The sequence below is a fragment of the Phacochoerus africanus genome, chromosome 14 (assembly GCF_016906955.1).
Source record: "Phacochoerus africanus isolate WHEZ1 chromosome 14, ROS_Pafr_v1, whole genome shotgun sequence".
NCBI lineage: Eukaryota > Metazoa > Chordata > Mammalia > Artiodactyla > Suidae > Phacochoerus > Phacochoerus africanus.
Genome location: NC_062557.1, coordinates 48,949,016 through 48,966,802, shown reverse-complemented (window position 1 = coordinate 48,966,802; position 17,787 = coordinate 48,949,016). Strand labels below are relative to the sequence as shown.

Genomic DNA, 17,787 nt, shown 5'->3' with positions numbered 1-17,787 from the left:
TCACTCTTCGCCTGAAAATGAAAGGAAAAACAACTGTTGGTAATTTTCAAGTTTTTGAAATGCCTGAAAATATCCTGGGGCATGCTATATATACTAACTAGATTATATGAGTTTGTGTGGACACAGCCCAATTTACTGGGAGCAGGGACTCTCTTTCCACTGGAATGTGTTGCTCAAGAGGGGGTCGTTTTAGGGGAAATCATCTAGAATACTGTATGTACTAAGATGATTACGTCCCTTTGGAGAAATGACTCTGAGCCAAATCTGATTTGATTTCATGCTCAACCATCCAGAAAGTCAAATACATTCAAGTATGAAAAACACTATGTACTAGTAATGGGAGACTGTTTGAAAAGGGTACAACCAGAGTAAATCATTACAACTGCAGAGTAGTTTATTTTATAATGTTTGCCCACATATGTTATCTCAGTTTGCTCACACGTCCACTTTATGAGATAGGATGGGTTAGGTATTGACAATCTCATTGCAGGGGTAAAGGAAAAAGAGGTTAAATAACTTGGTTAAGGTTCCCGAGTTTTCAAGAGAAAAACTTGGCCTGGGACCCAGGTTTTCTGAATCCAAGTCCAGCGTTTTTCACGGAACAATAGGGTGCTCCCTGTTATTTTTGGCTTCCCCAAAGTCCTAATTTTTCTCTTTCCAAATTCACGTAAACAGTCAGTACAGTGTGCTCAGGAAACAAATGAGCTTACGAACAAGACACACGAAGGAAATATAAATGTGAATGCTTCAAAATATTAAATATAAACCAATACCTGTATTCTTCCTTTAAGAGACTATAATGCATAGAGAAAGCATAGTAATAAAATCAAACTGTGCGCATTACAATTACTTTTCTAACTTCAGAAAAAGCCCCCGCAGCCTTTGATTTTCTACCCACATTCGTGTACACTGCACACTTCAGTATAGAGATGCCAGAAACAAGCATAAATGTAAACAGATGACAGTCGCATTGTTCAGGTACTTTGGTTTTAAGAACAGTAGCTATGGTGAATTATTAACCCTCGATTATGTTTTGTTTCTTTTCTGCCAATGTGTGGTTAGCTCTGTCCTTTGCCCTAGTCTCTTTGGAAATGCTGCTTCAGCTCTGTAGTTGTAGCTGGCACAAATGACTTGTAGTTCAAGGCTTGTTTTATGGAATTTTAACTGATCAGCACTTTGAAGCACATCTACTATCCACAAAGTTTCCTTTACACGTCAAAATGAGTAACTTTTTTGAGTTAATGAATTATAGTAATTCTGTTTTATACTTACCTTGTTTATTGTGTACAGAGTTTGTCTTCTGCGGAAAGCTTTATTAGAAAAAAAGGAAAGCATTTCCTTAGAACTAGAGCAACAGAGGCTTTTCATACTCTTATTCCAAGTTAACTTCCAAAAGATTTTTAACTCCCTGTTTCCCAAAGCACACTAAATTTTTGAACCCTACAGAAACTGCACACTTTTATTAGTCTAGTTCTTTTCTAAGAGTGCATAGAACTGATATTATACAAAGTGGGATCTTTTCCAGTTGTCACTATCTCACTATTAGGTTGCATATTTAATGTTTCGAGGTACTTACAGAAAATAAGCCAAGTTACTTCCAGCACTACAAATGTTTTGTGGGGATGGTGGTGCCCAATTTACTAGTAAAATAATGTAGTTTAAAACAAAGGGAGAATAAATTTTTCATAGTCGTAGCTGTACAATAGATTAACGCTAGAAATTTTGTAGGAGAAAAATTTAATGTAGGGTTTGTTTCCAAAAATAGTGCAATAGGGGGACAGAGAGGGTCTTCTCTCCAAAATTACACATAAAGTGTCTTACACATATTGTGGCTGGCCAGTAGTCAAGTAATCAAACTACTCTTACTTGTTTAATTTTTTTATTCCTCTGTGGCCCTATAGCTGTCATCTATTCTGATTAACTTTCTAAGTGGAGATAAATAAATGGTAACTGGAACAACATAGGAATCAAATAAATTAAGCTTATAAACTGCTAGCAAAGATTCCATGTTGCTTATGTCTGTAGTCCTTACAGATGTAGTACAGGATGTTGCCCACAGTGAGCTTAAAGTTTTTTTCTTCCAATGAGAAATTTATTTTAGGTAGATGGGTGTTGTGTGTGTGTGCATGTATGTTATGTATCAGGTCAGAATCTGCTTTCCTGAAACTTTCACTCATTTTTTTTTTTTAAAGTCTCCTCTCTCGAACAATGAAGGTGAAGTCTTTTTAGACAATTTACCGTGTGAAGCCTTTTTTTTTTGTCTTTTTGCCTTTTCTTGGGCCACTCCTGGCATATGGAGGTTCCCAGGCTAGGGGTCAAATCAGAGCTGTAGCCACTGGCCTACGCCAGGGCCACAGCAACACGGGATCTGAGCCACATCTGTGACCTACACCACAGCTCCCAGCAACGCCAGATCCTTAACCCACTGAGCAAGGCCAGGGATTGAACCCGCAATCTCATGGCTCCTAGTCAAATTCCTTAACCACTGAGCCACGAGGGGAACTCCCCGTGTGAAGTCTTATCTTTTCCAAATCAAATGGAGACCCCTTTCCTTCAAACCTATTCCTTAGTTTGGCAGTCAACATGGTCTATTAGCTAGTCTCAATCTACCTCTAATCCTAGCTCTTAACATTCTCTTTTATTTGATCTAAACTTCAAAGAAGATACTAATATGTACCATGGTCTTAGGTCTTCACTAACAAACTTCCCTTCATCTTTGGGTCCCTCTGCACCTCTTCCCTTCACCCTTTCTAGTCTTGAAATGGTCAGAAGATAGAGTAACAACAAAATATGGTCTTTGAACCCAGACAGAGGTAGAATTATTATTCCTGTCCTCCAGTATCTTCTTAATAAAAGGCAACTACTGATAGTAAACAAGGGCTAACATTTTTTGAGCACTTACGGTGTGCCAGAACCATTCAATTTAATATCTTTTGGGCAATTAACTATTATTATTGACATCATACTGAGGAAGGAAATGTAGGTTTAGAGGGGTTAACTTGCTCAAGAGCAGAGGCAGAGCAAGGAGCCGAGGGTCAGAGTCTGGGTCACTGCACCTTCCCTTTCCTCTCCGGAGGCCCCAGTCTCTGAGGCGCAGACTCTTTCCCTCCCCCCTGCTAGTGCAGCACTGCCTTGCCTTCCTGCCTGGGCCTTGCGCCGCCGTCATCTAAACCCATGGCTCAGCTCTCCCAGCCTCCTAGCGACTCCAATGCCCCATCTGATTGACCTGACTCAGAAACTCAACCAGACCAAGCGAGATCCTTATGAGGCCCATGGCCTTTGAGCCATTCTCTTCTAGGCAGGCTCTGGGTTGCCATCGCATCTCACAAACTGAGGTGCAGAACCTAAGAAATGCTCTCCACGTGAGAGAACGGGGTTGGGAGACCAGCCGTGGGCCCTAATTTAGGACGAAGCCAGGGCAGAAGCCAGCGGGGCCCCACAGGCAACTAGAACAGGCTTGTCCGTCTCCAGGCAAAACTCCAAAGAGCTAGAACATTCCTTCGTAGCGTACCTCACAGTGTGAGAACGCAGGGGAGGTTGTGGGGCGGGGGTGGGGGTGGGGAAAGAGCTCAGGTTTCCTTTCCAGAGGGAGGGGGCAAGAATCTCTCCCTCTTTATCCACAGAACGAAGGACGCCATTCTCCACCCCGCCCGGCCTGGAAGCCGTGGCGTCTGCGCCTGCGCGTCAGCAACGTGGGCGGGTGCGCATGCGTACGGCGCCACGCCTGCGCTTTTTCAGAGGCGGGAAGGGAGCGGCGGTTGCTGACTGAGCTGCTTCGGTAACGGTCGACTGAGGTGAGGCGCTTGAGGGTTAAAGTTGCGCGTCGTCTTAGCAGGAGGGCCAAGAAGGGAAGGAGCCTGTGTAGGCCCTAGGTACCAAACTGCCCGGATCCCCGGAACAGGAGAGATAGTTGGAAGAGAACAGGACCCTGACCGGAGTTTTTCGTTTTTCCCAGGAGGGGCGCACATAGGCCTCATGGCCTCGTTTTGAGGCAACGGTCTGTCGGTGTTTGGCGCACGCACGCACGCGTTAAGCAAACTTTCGGTACATCGACGCCACTACTCAGATTAATGCAGTTAGGGTCCAGTTGGAAGCCCGAGTGGGGAGCAGGGAGGAGGCGGTGGGAGCGTGGTTCAGAGTCCCTGTACCCAGGGTCAGTGGTCCAGGGTCAGAGACTCAGAAACGTGTCAACCCTCTCTAAGTTCAGGATGTGTTGTTGGTGTTTCTGGGCTAAGAAAAGGTGGCGTAACCTTTGTTTTATTTATTTTTTGTCTTTTTTAGGGCCGCACCCGCGGCATATGGAGGTTCCCAGGTTAGTCGCCAGTCTACAGCACAGCCACAGCCACGCCAGATCCCAGCCTTGTCTGCGACCTACACCACAGCTCCCTGGCAACGCCGGATCCTTAACCCACTGAGCAAGGGCAGGGATCGAACCCGCAGCCTCATGGTTCCTTAACCACTGAACCACAATGGGAACTCCCCGTAACCTCTCTTTTAGTTCCTAGAATGGGACCAAGAATATCTTCTAAAGGATTAGGTATATCCAGCTTCAAGGCCAAGCTGTGGAAACAAAGGGGAGGCAGTCCCTGACCTCGTTTCTCAAGTTTTATTTCTAGAGGCGATATTTGGAAATTAATATTTACCTCAGTACGATTTACATTATTAGTCAAGTGGTGTTCATGTCTGTTTGTTTTATGGGGCAGTGAACTTGGGAGCAGAAATGATCTTGTTTGCATTTTACCTTTTCACAGAATAGGTCTTTGTTGAATTAAATTGGGATTAAAATATAAGAGGCTAAACATGGAAAAAATACGGCAAAAACTGTGATAAAAGAAAAAAATAGCGAAAAAAATCTTGTTTCAGTTATTAAAGTTATAGAAATAGTGGAAACTTATCGTTACTGTTATTCTGGATATTAAATGAGGCCTTTGACTTGGTATTGTATCATCCAGGGATATCAAATTAATGGCCAAAGCAGATGATCTGCATAGAGGGGATGTTTTGTTTTGTTTTGTTTTTTGCCGTGACGGGAGCATGTGAAAATTCCTAGGCCAGGGATGGAATCCATGCCACAGCAGCAACCCAAGCTGCTGCAGTGACAGTATCTGATATTTAACCCTCTGCTCCAACAAAAGAACTGCTGAATAGAGTTTTTTTCTTTTTTTACATATAATTTTCTTTCTTTTTAAAAAAGTGTTGATTTACAGTGTATTTTTAGTTTCTCTTGTACAGCATAGAGTTTTAAACAGACACAGAACATAGTCTCTTTTTTTTTTGGCTTTTTCTAGGGCCACTCCCGCGGCATATGCAGGTTCCCAGGCTAGGGGTCTAATCGGAGCTGCAGCCACCGGCCTACGCCAGAGCCACAGCAACGCGGGATCCGAGCCGGGTCTGCAACCTACATCACAGCTCACGGCAACGTTGGATCCTTAACCCACTGAGCAAGGCCAGGGATTGAACCTGCAACCTTGGTTGTATTTGTTAACCACTGCACCACGACGGGAACTCCAAGAACATATTCTTACATGACTAGTTCAGTTATGTATGTTTGCCAGTGTTGTAGTCCATTTCCCTCTTTGTAGAGTTATTCTTACTGTGGGTCCTTGGTTCTGTAATAAATTACATAGACTCTGTGAAAATCCACATGTGTTTAGGAAGCAAGGCTATAGTCACTCTAGTCTTAACTTACTTCAAACAGATTTGGAAAAATAGGTTATGTTGAAGAATCTTACTCAAAAAGCGAAAGACGCCATAGAGTGTTTACATTATCAGGTTCAAAATCAAAGTTTTAAACCCTAATTTCAGTAATTACCAGGTTGAGAATTTGATTTTACTGTTGATACAGTATGAGTTATAAATTTCTTGTTTTTGAAGGTTTAGTCAACCTCATGTTGTAAAGTTGGAGTGCTAAAGAAAAAGTTATAGACTTTGATATTGAAGGAAATGAAGAGAAACCTAAATGAAAATTCAGCTCGAAGTACAGCAGGTATTGATCAACTTTTATTTAAAGATTTTTTTTTTATAGTTTGTATGTAACATGTAAACCTTGTATAGTATATAGATGCAACATTTTGGAAGGAACTTTTAAAAAGATTGAACATATAGTCTACCCTCTTTACTTTTTAGGCTGAAGGAAAGAACTTTTTACTCAAGACAAAATGGCCTAGGTGGAAATAAAATCAGACTTTCCTGGATTTATGCTTTCTGCAAACCCAGTTGCTTGAGTTGTTTTGTGCTTTTATGCTGAAAGTAAAGAAATTAATAATACTTAACATTTTTATTTATGACTTATTTAAAATAGTTCCAGAAGTATTTCTTTTATCCCTTACAGCTTCCCCTGCCATTTATGCATTCCCAATTTATTAGTATAAGGACAGAAGCAAGAATGATGAGAACCAAGGGAATGATGATGGTGCACAGTGAAGATAACAGCTGTTGTTTATGGTGGATGTACTGTATTCTGGGCACTTGATTATATATATTAATTTAACTCTGAGATAGTTGTCATTATTATCACACCTGTTTTCTAGATGAGAAACAAAGGCACAAAGATGCTAAGTAAGTAATGTATGAAATGGAAGACATTAAATCATATATTACTATTATGTCATATTGACACAATGAGTTTAAAGAGATAGCTGTAGTTTGTACTTTAAAATTATAATTCAAGCCTTGTTTGAAGCTGTAATTCAAACCTAGACAGTCTGACCTCTAGAACCCACATCATTTTCCCAGCTGTTCATTAGGCAGTTATCACAGAGTATATTCTCCTGTAGTGTTGATGGATCAACTAGTGTTTAGTACAGTGGCAAGATATCTAAACTGAGTTAGGAAGCTTGAGCCCTATCTAGGTTCTTTAACTTTGGCAGTGTGCAAGCTTTTTGACTTCTTTTCCCCCTGAGATACCTTTTAATTTTAGTGTTTGTAAATTCTGACTTCTGACTTGACTTGAGATCTCAGGTCTCTCATCTGGAGGGTGTGGAGTAGTATTTATTCTCATTTAGATTTATTCCTGTTACTCTTGGGCATTCTTAAAATGATCCACAGAAATATGCACTACAGACACCTGGAGTTTGTGCTGAAATTGCAGAGTTTTGGCTTCCAAAAAAAATTTATTAAAACCTATGTGAGTGGCATCTAGGAACTGGCATGTTAAGCATAATTACAGATAAGTCTTACTAAAGTTTGAGAACCATGGCATTAAAGGGTGTGCTGCCGTCGTTCAGAGAGTGGTTAGGGTTTTGGAAAGCATGGGTCAAATTTTGTTTTTCCCTATCTTTATTGTACTTGAAGGGTCCCCTCCAGTTGATATGATGATAAGCAAGTACAGGAGGGAAGTAAGGAAAACAAACAGTGGATTTGGAAATGTTTGGGGGATGAGGGAGGAGATGGGAATTAATTCCAAACAAGAGAATTAAGGCACTGTTAACAGAATATGAAAGGAGTTTTTAGACAAAGCTATTTGGTATCTTAAAAAGATTGTAAAAATATATCCAAATCTATAGAAATATATCTAATAAATGTGAAATTAACATATAGAAGTAGACAAATCCAAGTTGTGTATTATATGAGTAATTATTCTATAATTAGATTTGCCTATTAGGTACTAATTTATTGGTACATTCAATTTAGGCTGTTTGCCTGTACCATTGTTCAATCAGAAAAAGAGAAATAGACAGCCATTAACATCCAGTCCACTTAAAAATGATCCAGGTATCAGTACTGCTTCTGACAGTTATGATTTCCCTCCTCTACCAACAGGTAAGAAAATAAGGTGAAAATTTTCAGTAAGTACAAAATGGGATTATAGAAAATTACCATTTCTGTTTTAGTATAATGGAAATAGAAAGTTTATTTTTTTCTTCTTCCCACTATCCAATTATAAGCATTACTTGGCTCTTTTTGAACATTCCAGTACAGTAGTTTGGGTTTCCTTGTCTACAGGGATGTCTTAGCATTTAAATGGAGTATCTTAAATGTGGAGCCTTTGTTCTAATAAAGTAGTAGCCTATATTGTAAAGATATTTTTCTTTTTCAAAACATAGGTATTATAACTTAAATATTTGGTGATAAAGAATGAAGAAACTCAAGTTGCTTCAGGAATAAGGATAAGTGTGAATGGGAACATTGGAAAAATTGAAGAAAATAGACTTTAGGAAGGGTAGAAGCCCAGGAATTTCTAGTGCTTGGCCCTAGTCTTTTTTCTCTTCTTACATCATCTTTGCCTTTCTTCATTTGTTGGTTTTCACTCTTTCATCCAGTTGGCTTCCTTATAGCTTCAACTGGCACATGAGCTGAATTGCCCTTTTTGGGTGTTAACATAGTTTTTAGTTCTAGTTCTCAGAGCCCATCGTTGGCTGCCCACTGTTTCTCCTGATTCAAATTCTAGAGAAAGAGAGCCTCTGCTTCAGTTCATATTTTAAAGTGAGGTCACTGAAATCCTGATTTAGCTTTATGGTTAGGCCTCTAATCTCTGAAACAATTAGCTGTGGTGGGTTGTGCTGGGAGGTCTTAATGTTTGCTTACTTTTTACTCCTTTCTGGAAGAAGGCATGAACAGTGGACAGGCAGATATTCTGAAATGTACTTGGTACATATTGGTTATATACATTTACTTTTTTGGGTACATGTGAAAAAACCTTTAGTAGGATTTTATGCAGCTAGAATTTTAAAATCCTTTTATAGATGACAACACTTGTTAATTTCATTCAGTGTGCACCATAGATTTTAAGCTACTTTAAAATCTTTATTTTTTTTCTTACACGTTTGAGGAATTAGAAGTATGAATTTAATATAATTATCATTTTTATGGATAAAAATAAAAAATTCACATAGGTGTGCATGAGTGGGCATTTATCTGGTCATCTACTATTATTAAAAAATTCTCAGTAGCATGAGTGATGGATCATCTTGAAAAATAACAGCTAGAGTTCAACATAGGGAAGTGTGCATTCTCCTGAAGTACTGAACTCTTTAAACTCTGACCAGGATTGCTATCTATCAGAGATAAAATAATATTCTTATATTGGGTAAGAGATAGGACTAGACCAGTGTTTTCCAAATTTTTTCTTGATCCATTAATACATTGGTAAATAGCCAATTTTTAAAGAAGAGAAACAGAAGAGACTAAAGTAGAATAGAATATAAAATATCAGTGTATCACACATAGTAAGAATAAGAATTGTTGGTAAAATTGTTACATTTTCTCTCTCTCAGACACACATGTGTACACATGCACATCATGCATGTATATGTTCTGGGTTTTGATGTATTTCTTGCTGTGCATTGGGATTAAGAAACAATGATTTTATTATAATGAGTTTACATTACAAAGAACAAGGTGCTATACTAGGATTGAGTGTGGAAGAAATATGAACTAAGCTATTACCTTGCTTAGAGTACAATGGGAGGAAAGACATCTAAAAAAATGAATAAAGTAGGCTGTGACAAATTCCACAACAAAGTACTGTTGGAGAACATGTCCATATATTTAAGTTCTTTTCTTCTTCAAGTTTTCAACTGCTTCTCCTGCAAATTAAATAAATATCAAAGAATTATTTCAAAAAAAAGTTATATATTTTATTCTTATGTATGTTACTTATATCTTTTGAGATTGGGCCTGGGAAGCTATGAATCCAGAGTTGCCTCCTTTAAGGAAACCAGTGAACACAGGGTATGTGGAAAAATATATACCAATGAATGTGTTTGTCTGTTACTGACTGATGTTATTCTTCTATGTATATTTTGTATTTTTGTATTTCTCAATTGGGGAACAAATAGTTAATATGACATTTTTTTTCTTGAAAGGCAAATACCGCTTTCAGTTTCTCATCCCCTGAGAAATCAAGATTCTGGGTCTATATCTATTCAATCAAATGCTGAAAGAAGCAAGAGTGGTTGGAGGTGAGTCTGCTTAAGATTTTTATTATTCTGTTTCTTCTTCTCTTTCCCAACTCCTCCTTTACTCCCTTCCCTCTTCCTCTATCTCTCTCCCTTTTCTTAAACTGAATTACATTTAGGAAATTTTTATACTTAATAACTATGTATAGTTATATTAATTATGTTTTGTAAAAGAAGGGAATATGCCATATACAACTTTAAAAGTAGGTAATTTGGCAGTAATTATATTTCCAGAGAATACTTCATATTATAAAGAAATTTCTGCTAGTATTTATCATGATGAATTTTTAATTTTGCTGTATATCATTAATGATCTAATTGACAGTAGGTAAAGAGTTAAGAATAACTGTATCTAAATGTTGGATGTATTTAAAGATTGAAAACCAAATAGAATTCTCAGTCTTACCCCGGTAAGGTAGTCAGCTCTAATGAAAATAGGGTAGTGTAAGAAAGGAAAGGTGGAGAATGAAATGCATAAACATCTGTAGTGGTAGAGCTCAAGAAATGAAGAAGACCATCAAGGAAGATGGTGAGGGTACTTCTGGGTCATTGTCGGAAGTATCTAAGTTTAATGTCTAAGTAATATGAAAAAAACAGATAGAAAAAGGACCTGGATTATTTTTTAGGTTGAGCTTTAGTATTCTTAGGCAAGTGGCAAATACCGAAAGAAATAATTTGGGAAACAAAGTTTTGGAAAAACAACACCAAACCCAGATCATGTATCAGTCATTATTTAGTGCCTCAATATGTTATTTTAATAATCCTTACAACTACCCTATGAAGTTAACCTTACTCTCACTTTCATTAGATAAAGATACCATATTTTTTTTAAAAGGGGAAACTTTATTTAATAAAGTGGTTAATATAGCAAAATAATATTCTTATTTAAAAAAATTTAATATTAATATTACTAGTCATGCTAGCTTCCTCAGGACCAGTTAGTTCTTTCTTCAGTACCACTGCTCGACACTAGGCCTATTCAGTGGTTTGAGATATTCCTTGGAGGCATAGTTCCAGCTGCAAGTGCTAGGAGAAAATTCATGCTGATGGGTATTAGAGAATTAGGTACCAGATTATAATCTGGATAGGTAGTCAGTATCGGATATTCCAGTTTGAAATAATGGATGACCTGTCAGATGGAATATAACACCAGAAAATAGAGGACCAGAAAACACTTGAAAACCCAAGTAGGCAATTGGTAATCTGTTGAATATCTTTTAACTTGTTCTATGCTTAGGTTTAGAATCTAGGCTAACATTGACAGATTTAGCAAATAAAAATACAGGATGCCCAGTTAAAATTGAATTTCAGGTAATCAACACATAGTGCCACATGTAGTGTTTGGGACATACACTAAAATTTTTTTATTTATTTGAAATTCAAATTTAACTGGGTATCCTGTATTTTATCCTGTAACTCTTATCTAGACTATCCTGAAACATGAAATTTGCAAGAGCAATGCAGACTCCCATTCTTTTAGGTATTATGCTGTTAGATAAGTTGTTAAGATAGGTTTAATTTACCAGAATTAGTATACTGGATGAGAAGGAGGGATGAACTGAGGTTACATTTTCAAGCTTTTATGCTCCTACAACTAGACTTAGTTGGTCTTAGAGAAATTAGGATTGCACTTGGTGGTTAAGAAATCTCAGTTGAGGAGAGGTGAAAACTTTAGAAATTGGAAATTGGACACAATCTGGCAAATAGGTTCATGTAGAGACATAAATTGTTTTTAAGGGAATATAAGGTGTTCTCTTTTTTTCTATAATAGTCTACTGCTCTTATTATAAAAGTAAAATAATCCTTCTAGGAAAAAAAGTGAAAGGTAGAAAGTTATTCATAGTCACATTGATCCAGAGATAGCCATTAATTAATTTTTAACCTCAAGCTTGGGGTTAATAGATGCATTCCTTTGGAATGGATTACCAATGAGATCTGCTGTGTAGCACTGGGAACTATGTCTATTAACTTATGATGGAGCATGATAATGTGATAAAAAAGAATGTATACATGTATGTGTAACTGGGTCACCATACTGTACAGTAGGAAAAAAACTAATGTATTGGGGAAATAAAAAAAAAATAAAAAAATAATTTTTTAACACAAAAGTCAAGGTATATCTTTCTTAAAATCTTTATTTAAAAAAGTTGAGCTAGATGATATCCAGAGACCTGCCAGCCCTAAATGTGTATGGTGGATAAAATATAAAATTCTTTTGATGTATTTATGTAAACTTTGTGTTGTCTTGTCTGTCGCTACCATGAAAGTCCTTGATTAAGGATTTTATAAACATACAGTTTATTTGATGTTCTTATATATGGAGTAATTAGAATACCTATTGTCCTATTCACTTGGAATTGTTTTCTTACCATTCATCATGTCGTTGAATGATTCTTGTTATATAGACCTGCTGTAAAAGTTAATGTAATGTATAATTTAAGTCAGTAACTCATAGAAAGAAATGGCAGACTCCCCATAATAACTAAATTTTACATCTCCTTTACCTTGCTCAGCTTGGCCAAAGATTGGATTTTTCTCTTTCATACTCTGTCTCTGGAGCACTTTCTTGACACTCCCATCCTTGTTACGATTCTTCTGGACCGTAGTTGAATGTTGTACTTCTAACCTATTAAGATCTTTAAGCTCCTTGGTAATTGCTGGACAGCCTTAGCTTAAATACTCTGAATCCAGAGATTTTCATGTCCTCACAGGCATTTGATGAAGGGGAAGGTAATTTTAGTTTCTTTTTTTTTTTTTTGTCTTTTTAAGGGCTCAACCTGTGGCATGTGGAGGTTCCCAGGCTAGGGGTCAAATCTGAGCTGCAGCTGCTGGCCTACACCACAGCCACAGCAACGTGGGATCCAAGCCACATCTCATGGCAGCATCAGATCCTTAATCCACTGAGCAGAACCAGGAATCAAACCCATATCCTCATGGATACTAGTCGGGTTTGTTAACCACTGAGCCACGATGGGAACTCCTAGTTTCTTTATCTCATAATTACCATATTGTCTTTTCTTTTGTGTCAGTGTGCTTTTCCATTCTAGTACCTTTCTTTCTCTAGATGATTTTGGCTTCTCCAGGAAAGAACATTTTTTCCAATTTCCAAGGCATTTATATTCTCATTCTTCCCATAATAGAGTATATCAAACAATTTGCAGAATTTTGACTATTTTTAGCTATGTTACTTTCGTTATTTTCAGAATGTTATAACAAAAAGTATTTTAAAAGAATACAATATAAATTTTTTAAAGTATTCTAAAATATCTGTATACCAATTTTTGACTGACTTCATTTTTTTTTTTTTTTTTAGTCTTTTTGCTATTTCTTTGGGCCGCTCCCACGGCGTATGGAGGTTCCCAGGCTAGGGGTCGAATCGGAGCTGTAGCCACTGGCCTACGCCAGAGCCACAGCAACGCGGGATCCGAGCCGGGTCTGCAACCTACACCACAGCTCACGGCAACACCGAATCGTTAACCCACTGAGCAAGGGCAGGGACCGAACCCGCAACCTCATGGTTCCTAGTGGGATTCGTTAACCATTGCGCCACGACGGGAACTCCTGACTTCATATTTTACTCTAACTTGAGTTATTTACCTTTCCACTGATCTAAACTGTGAGTATAGTCCAGGCAGATATGCAAAATCTAAGAGTTTTTATTAGCAGAGGAGAATTTACAATAAAGTTAATGATGCTTAAGCATCAAAGCTTTAATTTCTTTGTCCCCTTCAAAGGCATGTTCTGTTCTATGGGCCAGAGAAGAAAGCAACAGCTGGAATAGAGTGTAGGCCTGTACCATGCCGGGGTCATCCCTATATCCTGGTGTGAGACTATAGGCATGGTTGCTGGGTGGATAGCTTTACCTTCACATCCATTTGGCTCCAGTAATAGCCTGTTCTTGGGAATCTTAATAGAGCATTTGTACCCTATCTTTGTCCCTAAGGGGAAGGATCTGAGGGAGATGCTGCTCTCTGCCTTGTTTAGGAGCCACTACAATTTAGACTTCATGGTCTAGTTAGGATGTTGAGGATCTGACTGTGCTGGATTGACTGCTGAAGAAGCACGTGCGTGGGCACACCCAGCAAGATGAAAGAACTGCAGTTCTCACAGAGCTTGTCCCTAGGCTAGGAGCACCTCCTGAGCAAAAACATTCGAGAAAGTTGAAGATGTGTTGTTACCAATAAGGAGTTGTAAAGCTAAAAGAAACTAAACTTTTATAGTTTAGTTTTATTTCTAAACTATAAAAATAAAAGTAATTTTTATAGCCATGAAGAATAGAAATATGTTTCTGTTCTCTGTATTGAGTATAAAGTTATCATACCAAGAAGTGGTCAAGGTAGGAAAAAGGTCTTAGGTAGAGGTGTATCATGGAGTTAATCCTTGATAATAATAATTTTTCCTGGATATTGTGATGTTTGTGGTATTTATCAACCTTAAAAATTTTGTAATTATTTGTGATTTCTTATTTTCACACCAAATTTTGTACATAATTTACTTACGAAGGCTCCCCAAATTATACGAGATGCAGGTCCCATGTTATCTGGATTTATTTCTGGTCACTAGAACCTAGATCTTTTCTTGGATTATTTTCCCTAACAAGATAGGGTTTGCATTGTTTGCCCTCTTATAGTACTTGTGATATTTTAAGGAAAATTGTTCAGAAGTAAGTAATTGTGGCTTGGACTAGTTTTTCTGTGTGGAACTTTTAACTAGCCTGCTGAGAAATTATAGTTTTGATTTTGGCCTCATTATCATGTTCTGATTAGCTAGTAAATATATCTCAGGTTAGTGTAGCTAGTAAAATGCCGGAACAGATTTATAAATAGGGCTTTTAAACTACACAGTAAAAGTACAAAATTTCTAGTCAAACGTCTGTCTACCCTGCCTTGTTATTTAAAATCACCGACAAGCCATAGTTTAACTTTTGAAAATTTTACTTCGTATAAAATTAAAAAATAAATGTATAAAAAAGGAGATAAAAGTCCTCAAATTCTTTCTACTCTGAGATAAGTCATATGAAGGCTTATATAGTTTGAAGATATACTCTGGTACTAGACTTTGAGTTCGGAGATGAGGATTCACTGGGTTTTGGATTGTCATTGCTGTATGACTTTGGTTAAGTTACTTCTTCCTCTTTAAGATTCAATTTCATCACCTGAAAAGATAGATATAATTGTAGGGTTGTTGTGATATATTTGGAATTTCTAACTGGTCAGTAATTACAAAGTAGTTTATAAGTCACAAATTACCATGTAAATGCAAATTGTTATTAATGATTTTCTTTTAATTAAGAAAAAGTATATAGAAACAAAACTAACTTTTTTTTTTAAACTATTGCAGCTACACAGATGGCAACAAAAATACCAGTTTAAAAACTTGGGATAAAAGTGATTTTAAGCCTCATTTTAAAAGAACAAATGTAATGTCAGATAGTGGAATAAATTCTTATCCAAAGAATTTGGGAGCTCAACGACAGAAACAATTGAGAGTATCTGAATCTACTAACTTATCTCACCAAAGAGAAAGTGAATTACTCAGACAAAGACATTCATCAGAAATATCTGGCACCACAATGAGAAGTCTAGACAAAAACAGTGCATTACAGGCATTTAAGCCCAGTTTGCAACAAAATCAATTTAAGAAAAAAACGTTGGATGGTTTTCCGGAAGAAAATGCCCTCAAGGTAAACTTTTAAGTATTAATTATTTGCATTTTTGTATTTACATTAAAAATATGGTAAGAATTTAAAAAGTTGCATTTGAAATCACTCCCATGGCATACATTACTTTATTAGCACAAATACCCAGTCTCATTGGAGTAGGTGAATGTTAGTTTTTAGAATATTTTCTTAGAATTTGTGAATGGCTGCTTCTTTTTGTAGTTGTTTTAGAGTTTCCTATGGGGTTGTGAATTTCACTCTTTACTGATTACTGAGATAATGATAGTTTGTTCATCGCTTGCAGACATTTTTTCAAGTTCTTCATACGTCAGTTTTTTAAAATAAGGGTGAACAAACTCTTTCTATAAGGGTAATACTGTCTCTTTTGCAACTACTCAACTATACCTTCTGCTGTTGTAATTTAAAAGCACCCATAGGTAATTCATAAGTGAATGAGTGTGGCTGAGTTCCAATGAAAGTTTATCCCAAAATGACAGCAGATTAGGTTTGGGCTGCAGGCCGTAGTTTGCTGACCTCTGCTCTATAATTTGGTCTTACTTACTTTTCCATCTTTGTATTCCATATTTTACTACTTGTTCAATTCTCCAACCATTTCAGACTCTTTGTGATTCTTTATGCATGATATGCAGTCTAATATGACTCTGGTTTATTTTTCCCCATACCTGTGCCTCAGTCTTATTTCCTCTTTCTGCTACTCACTCTAGTTGTTCTATATTGTGTATATCGTGTGTGCTGGCTGTTTGCTGTCTTCCCTTCCTCACCTCCTGACCTAATATATTCTTTCTCCTCTGCTCTTATTTGTGTTCTGGAGGGCTGAATGGTCCTACATAGTGTATCATCCTGGGATCCTTTACCTTGCTTCTGTTAGGAATCAGCCAGTGGGAGTGGAAGTTACTGGCAGAACATCGTACATCAAAGGGTAGGAAGAGAGGTTTTCCTATTCCCTCCCTGCTTAAATGTGGTTTTGTAGGTGGTAGTGTCCGTGCATCATGTAGCCCCTCCATGAGTCCAGCTTTCACAGGCTTGGTAATTTTATCTCTTCTGCTTGTCCTTTCAGCCTAGAAGTGGTAGCAGTTTCTTGTTGTTAGTCTTTGAGTGCTTAAGTACACTATGTTTATTTTGCCTGTACACCTGTAGGCAGTTTTTTTTAATAAGCTCTTTGGGGTAATTTTTTTTTTCTGGAAATCTGACTAATATAGTGTGTTTCACAGTGATTCTCAATCTTGTTTCCTTGTACAAGAATGATATGATATAGTCAACTTAGTAACAGTGGCTCCTTATGGCAGTGATCCTCAACAGGAGGCATTCATATCTTGGTTAGGAATGGGAAGAGGAGGGGAGGTAATTGTAGTTAGAAAAAAAAGTTCCCTCAAGTGTTCTTGGATATGCTGCTTCCCTCATGAAGGAAAGTACTCCCTCCCTGAAAATTAATATCTTAGTATACTGTATTCTTAGTTGATCTTTTAAAATTTTAGTTAATTCACCTTTTATTTTTGTATAATCTTATGTCACCAGGCTTTCTCTCTCTTTTCAGTTTTATTGAGATATAATTGGCAGATATATACAGCACTGTATAAATTTAAGGTGTACAGCATAATGATTTAACTTATATACATCATGAAATGATTATCACAATACCTTTAGTGAACATGCATCATCCCATATATATACGAAATTAAAGAAATGGAAAAATTTTTTTTTCTTGTGATGAGAACTCTCAGGATTCTCTTAAATTTTATATGTAACATATAGTGGTGTTAATTATATATATTATATTGTGCTTATCTCTAGTACTTACTTATCTTATAACTGGAAATTTGTACTTTTTGACCACTTTTATCCAATTTCCCCTTCCTCTATCTTTGCCTCTGGTAACCACAAATGATCTCTTTTTCCTGTGAGTTTGTCTTTGAAGTAATAATGACCCACAATACTATGTTAATTCCTATTACCCAACATAATGGTTTGGTATTTCTATACATTTCAAAATGACTACATATTAAGTCTAGTTATGTTATGATGCAAAGTTATTACAAAGTTATTTACGATATTCCCCACACTGTAGATAGCAATCAATATATATATATATACAGTTATTTTAAGTTGCTGATCTCTTAAGTTCAAACAGCCCTGAATTTTTACCCCCCCAACCATGTTTGTTGTTTTCTTTTATAATTTTCATTATAAAAAATTTTCATTTCCAGTTTT

General features: G+C 37.0%; 1 protein-coding gene across 1 annotated transcript in view; it reads left to right on the top strand.

Annotated features, from left to right (window-relative positions):
* Nucleotides 1-3,637: 3,637 nt before the first annotated feature.
* Nucleotides 3,638-17,787, top strand: part of SPATA22 (spermatogenesis associated 22) — a 30,461-nt gene continuing 16,311 nt past the window's right edge. Inside the window, exons 1-6 of the mRNA XM_047757650.1 lie at nucleotides 3,638-3,794; nucleotides 5,875-5,986; nucleotides 7,633-7,761; nucleotides 9,612-9,672; nucleotides 9,807-9,902; nucleotides 15,240-15,582. Coding sequence (XP_047613606.1) covers nucleotides 5,944-5,986; nucleotides 7,633-7,761; nucleotides 9,612-9,672; nucleotides 9,807-9,902; nucleotides 15,240-15,582 — 672 coding nt within the window. The 5' untranslated portion in view covers nucleotides 3,638-3,794; nucleotides 5,875-5,943. The remainder of the gene's footprint in view (nucleotides 3,795-5,874; nucleotides 5,987-7,632; nucleotides 7,762-9,611; nucleotides 9,673-9,806; nucleotides 9,903-15,239; nucleotides 15,583-17,787) is intronic.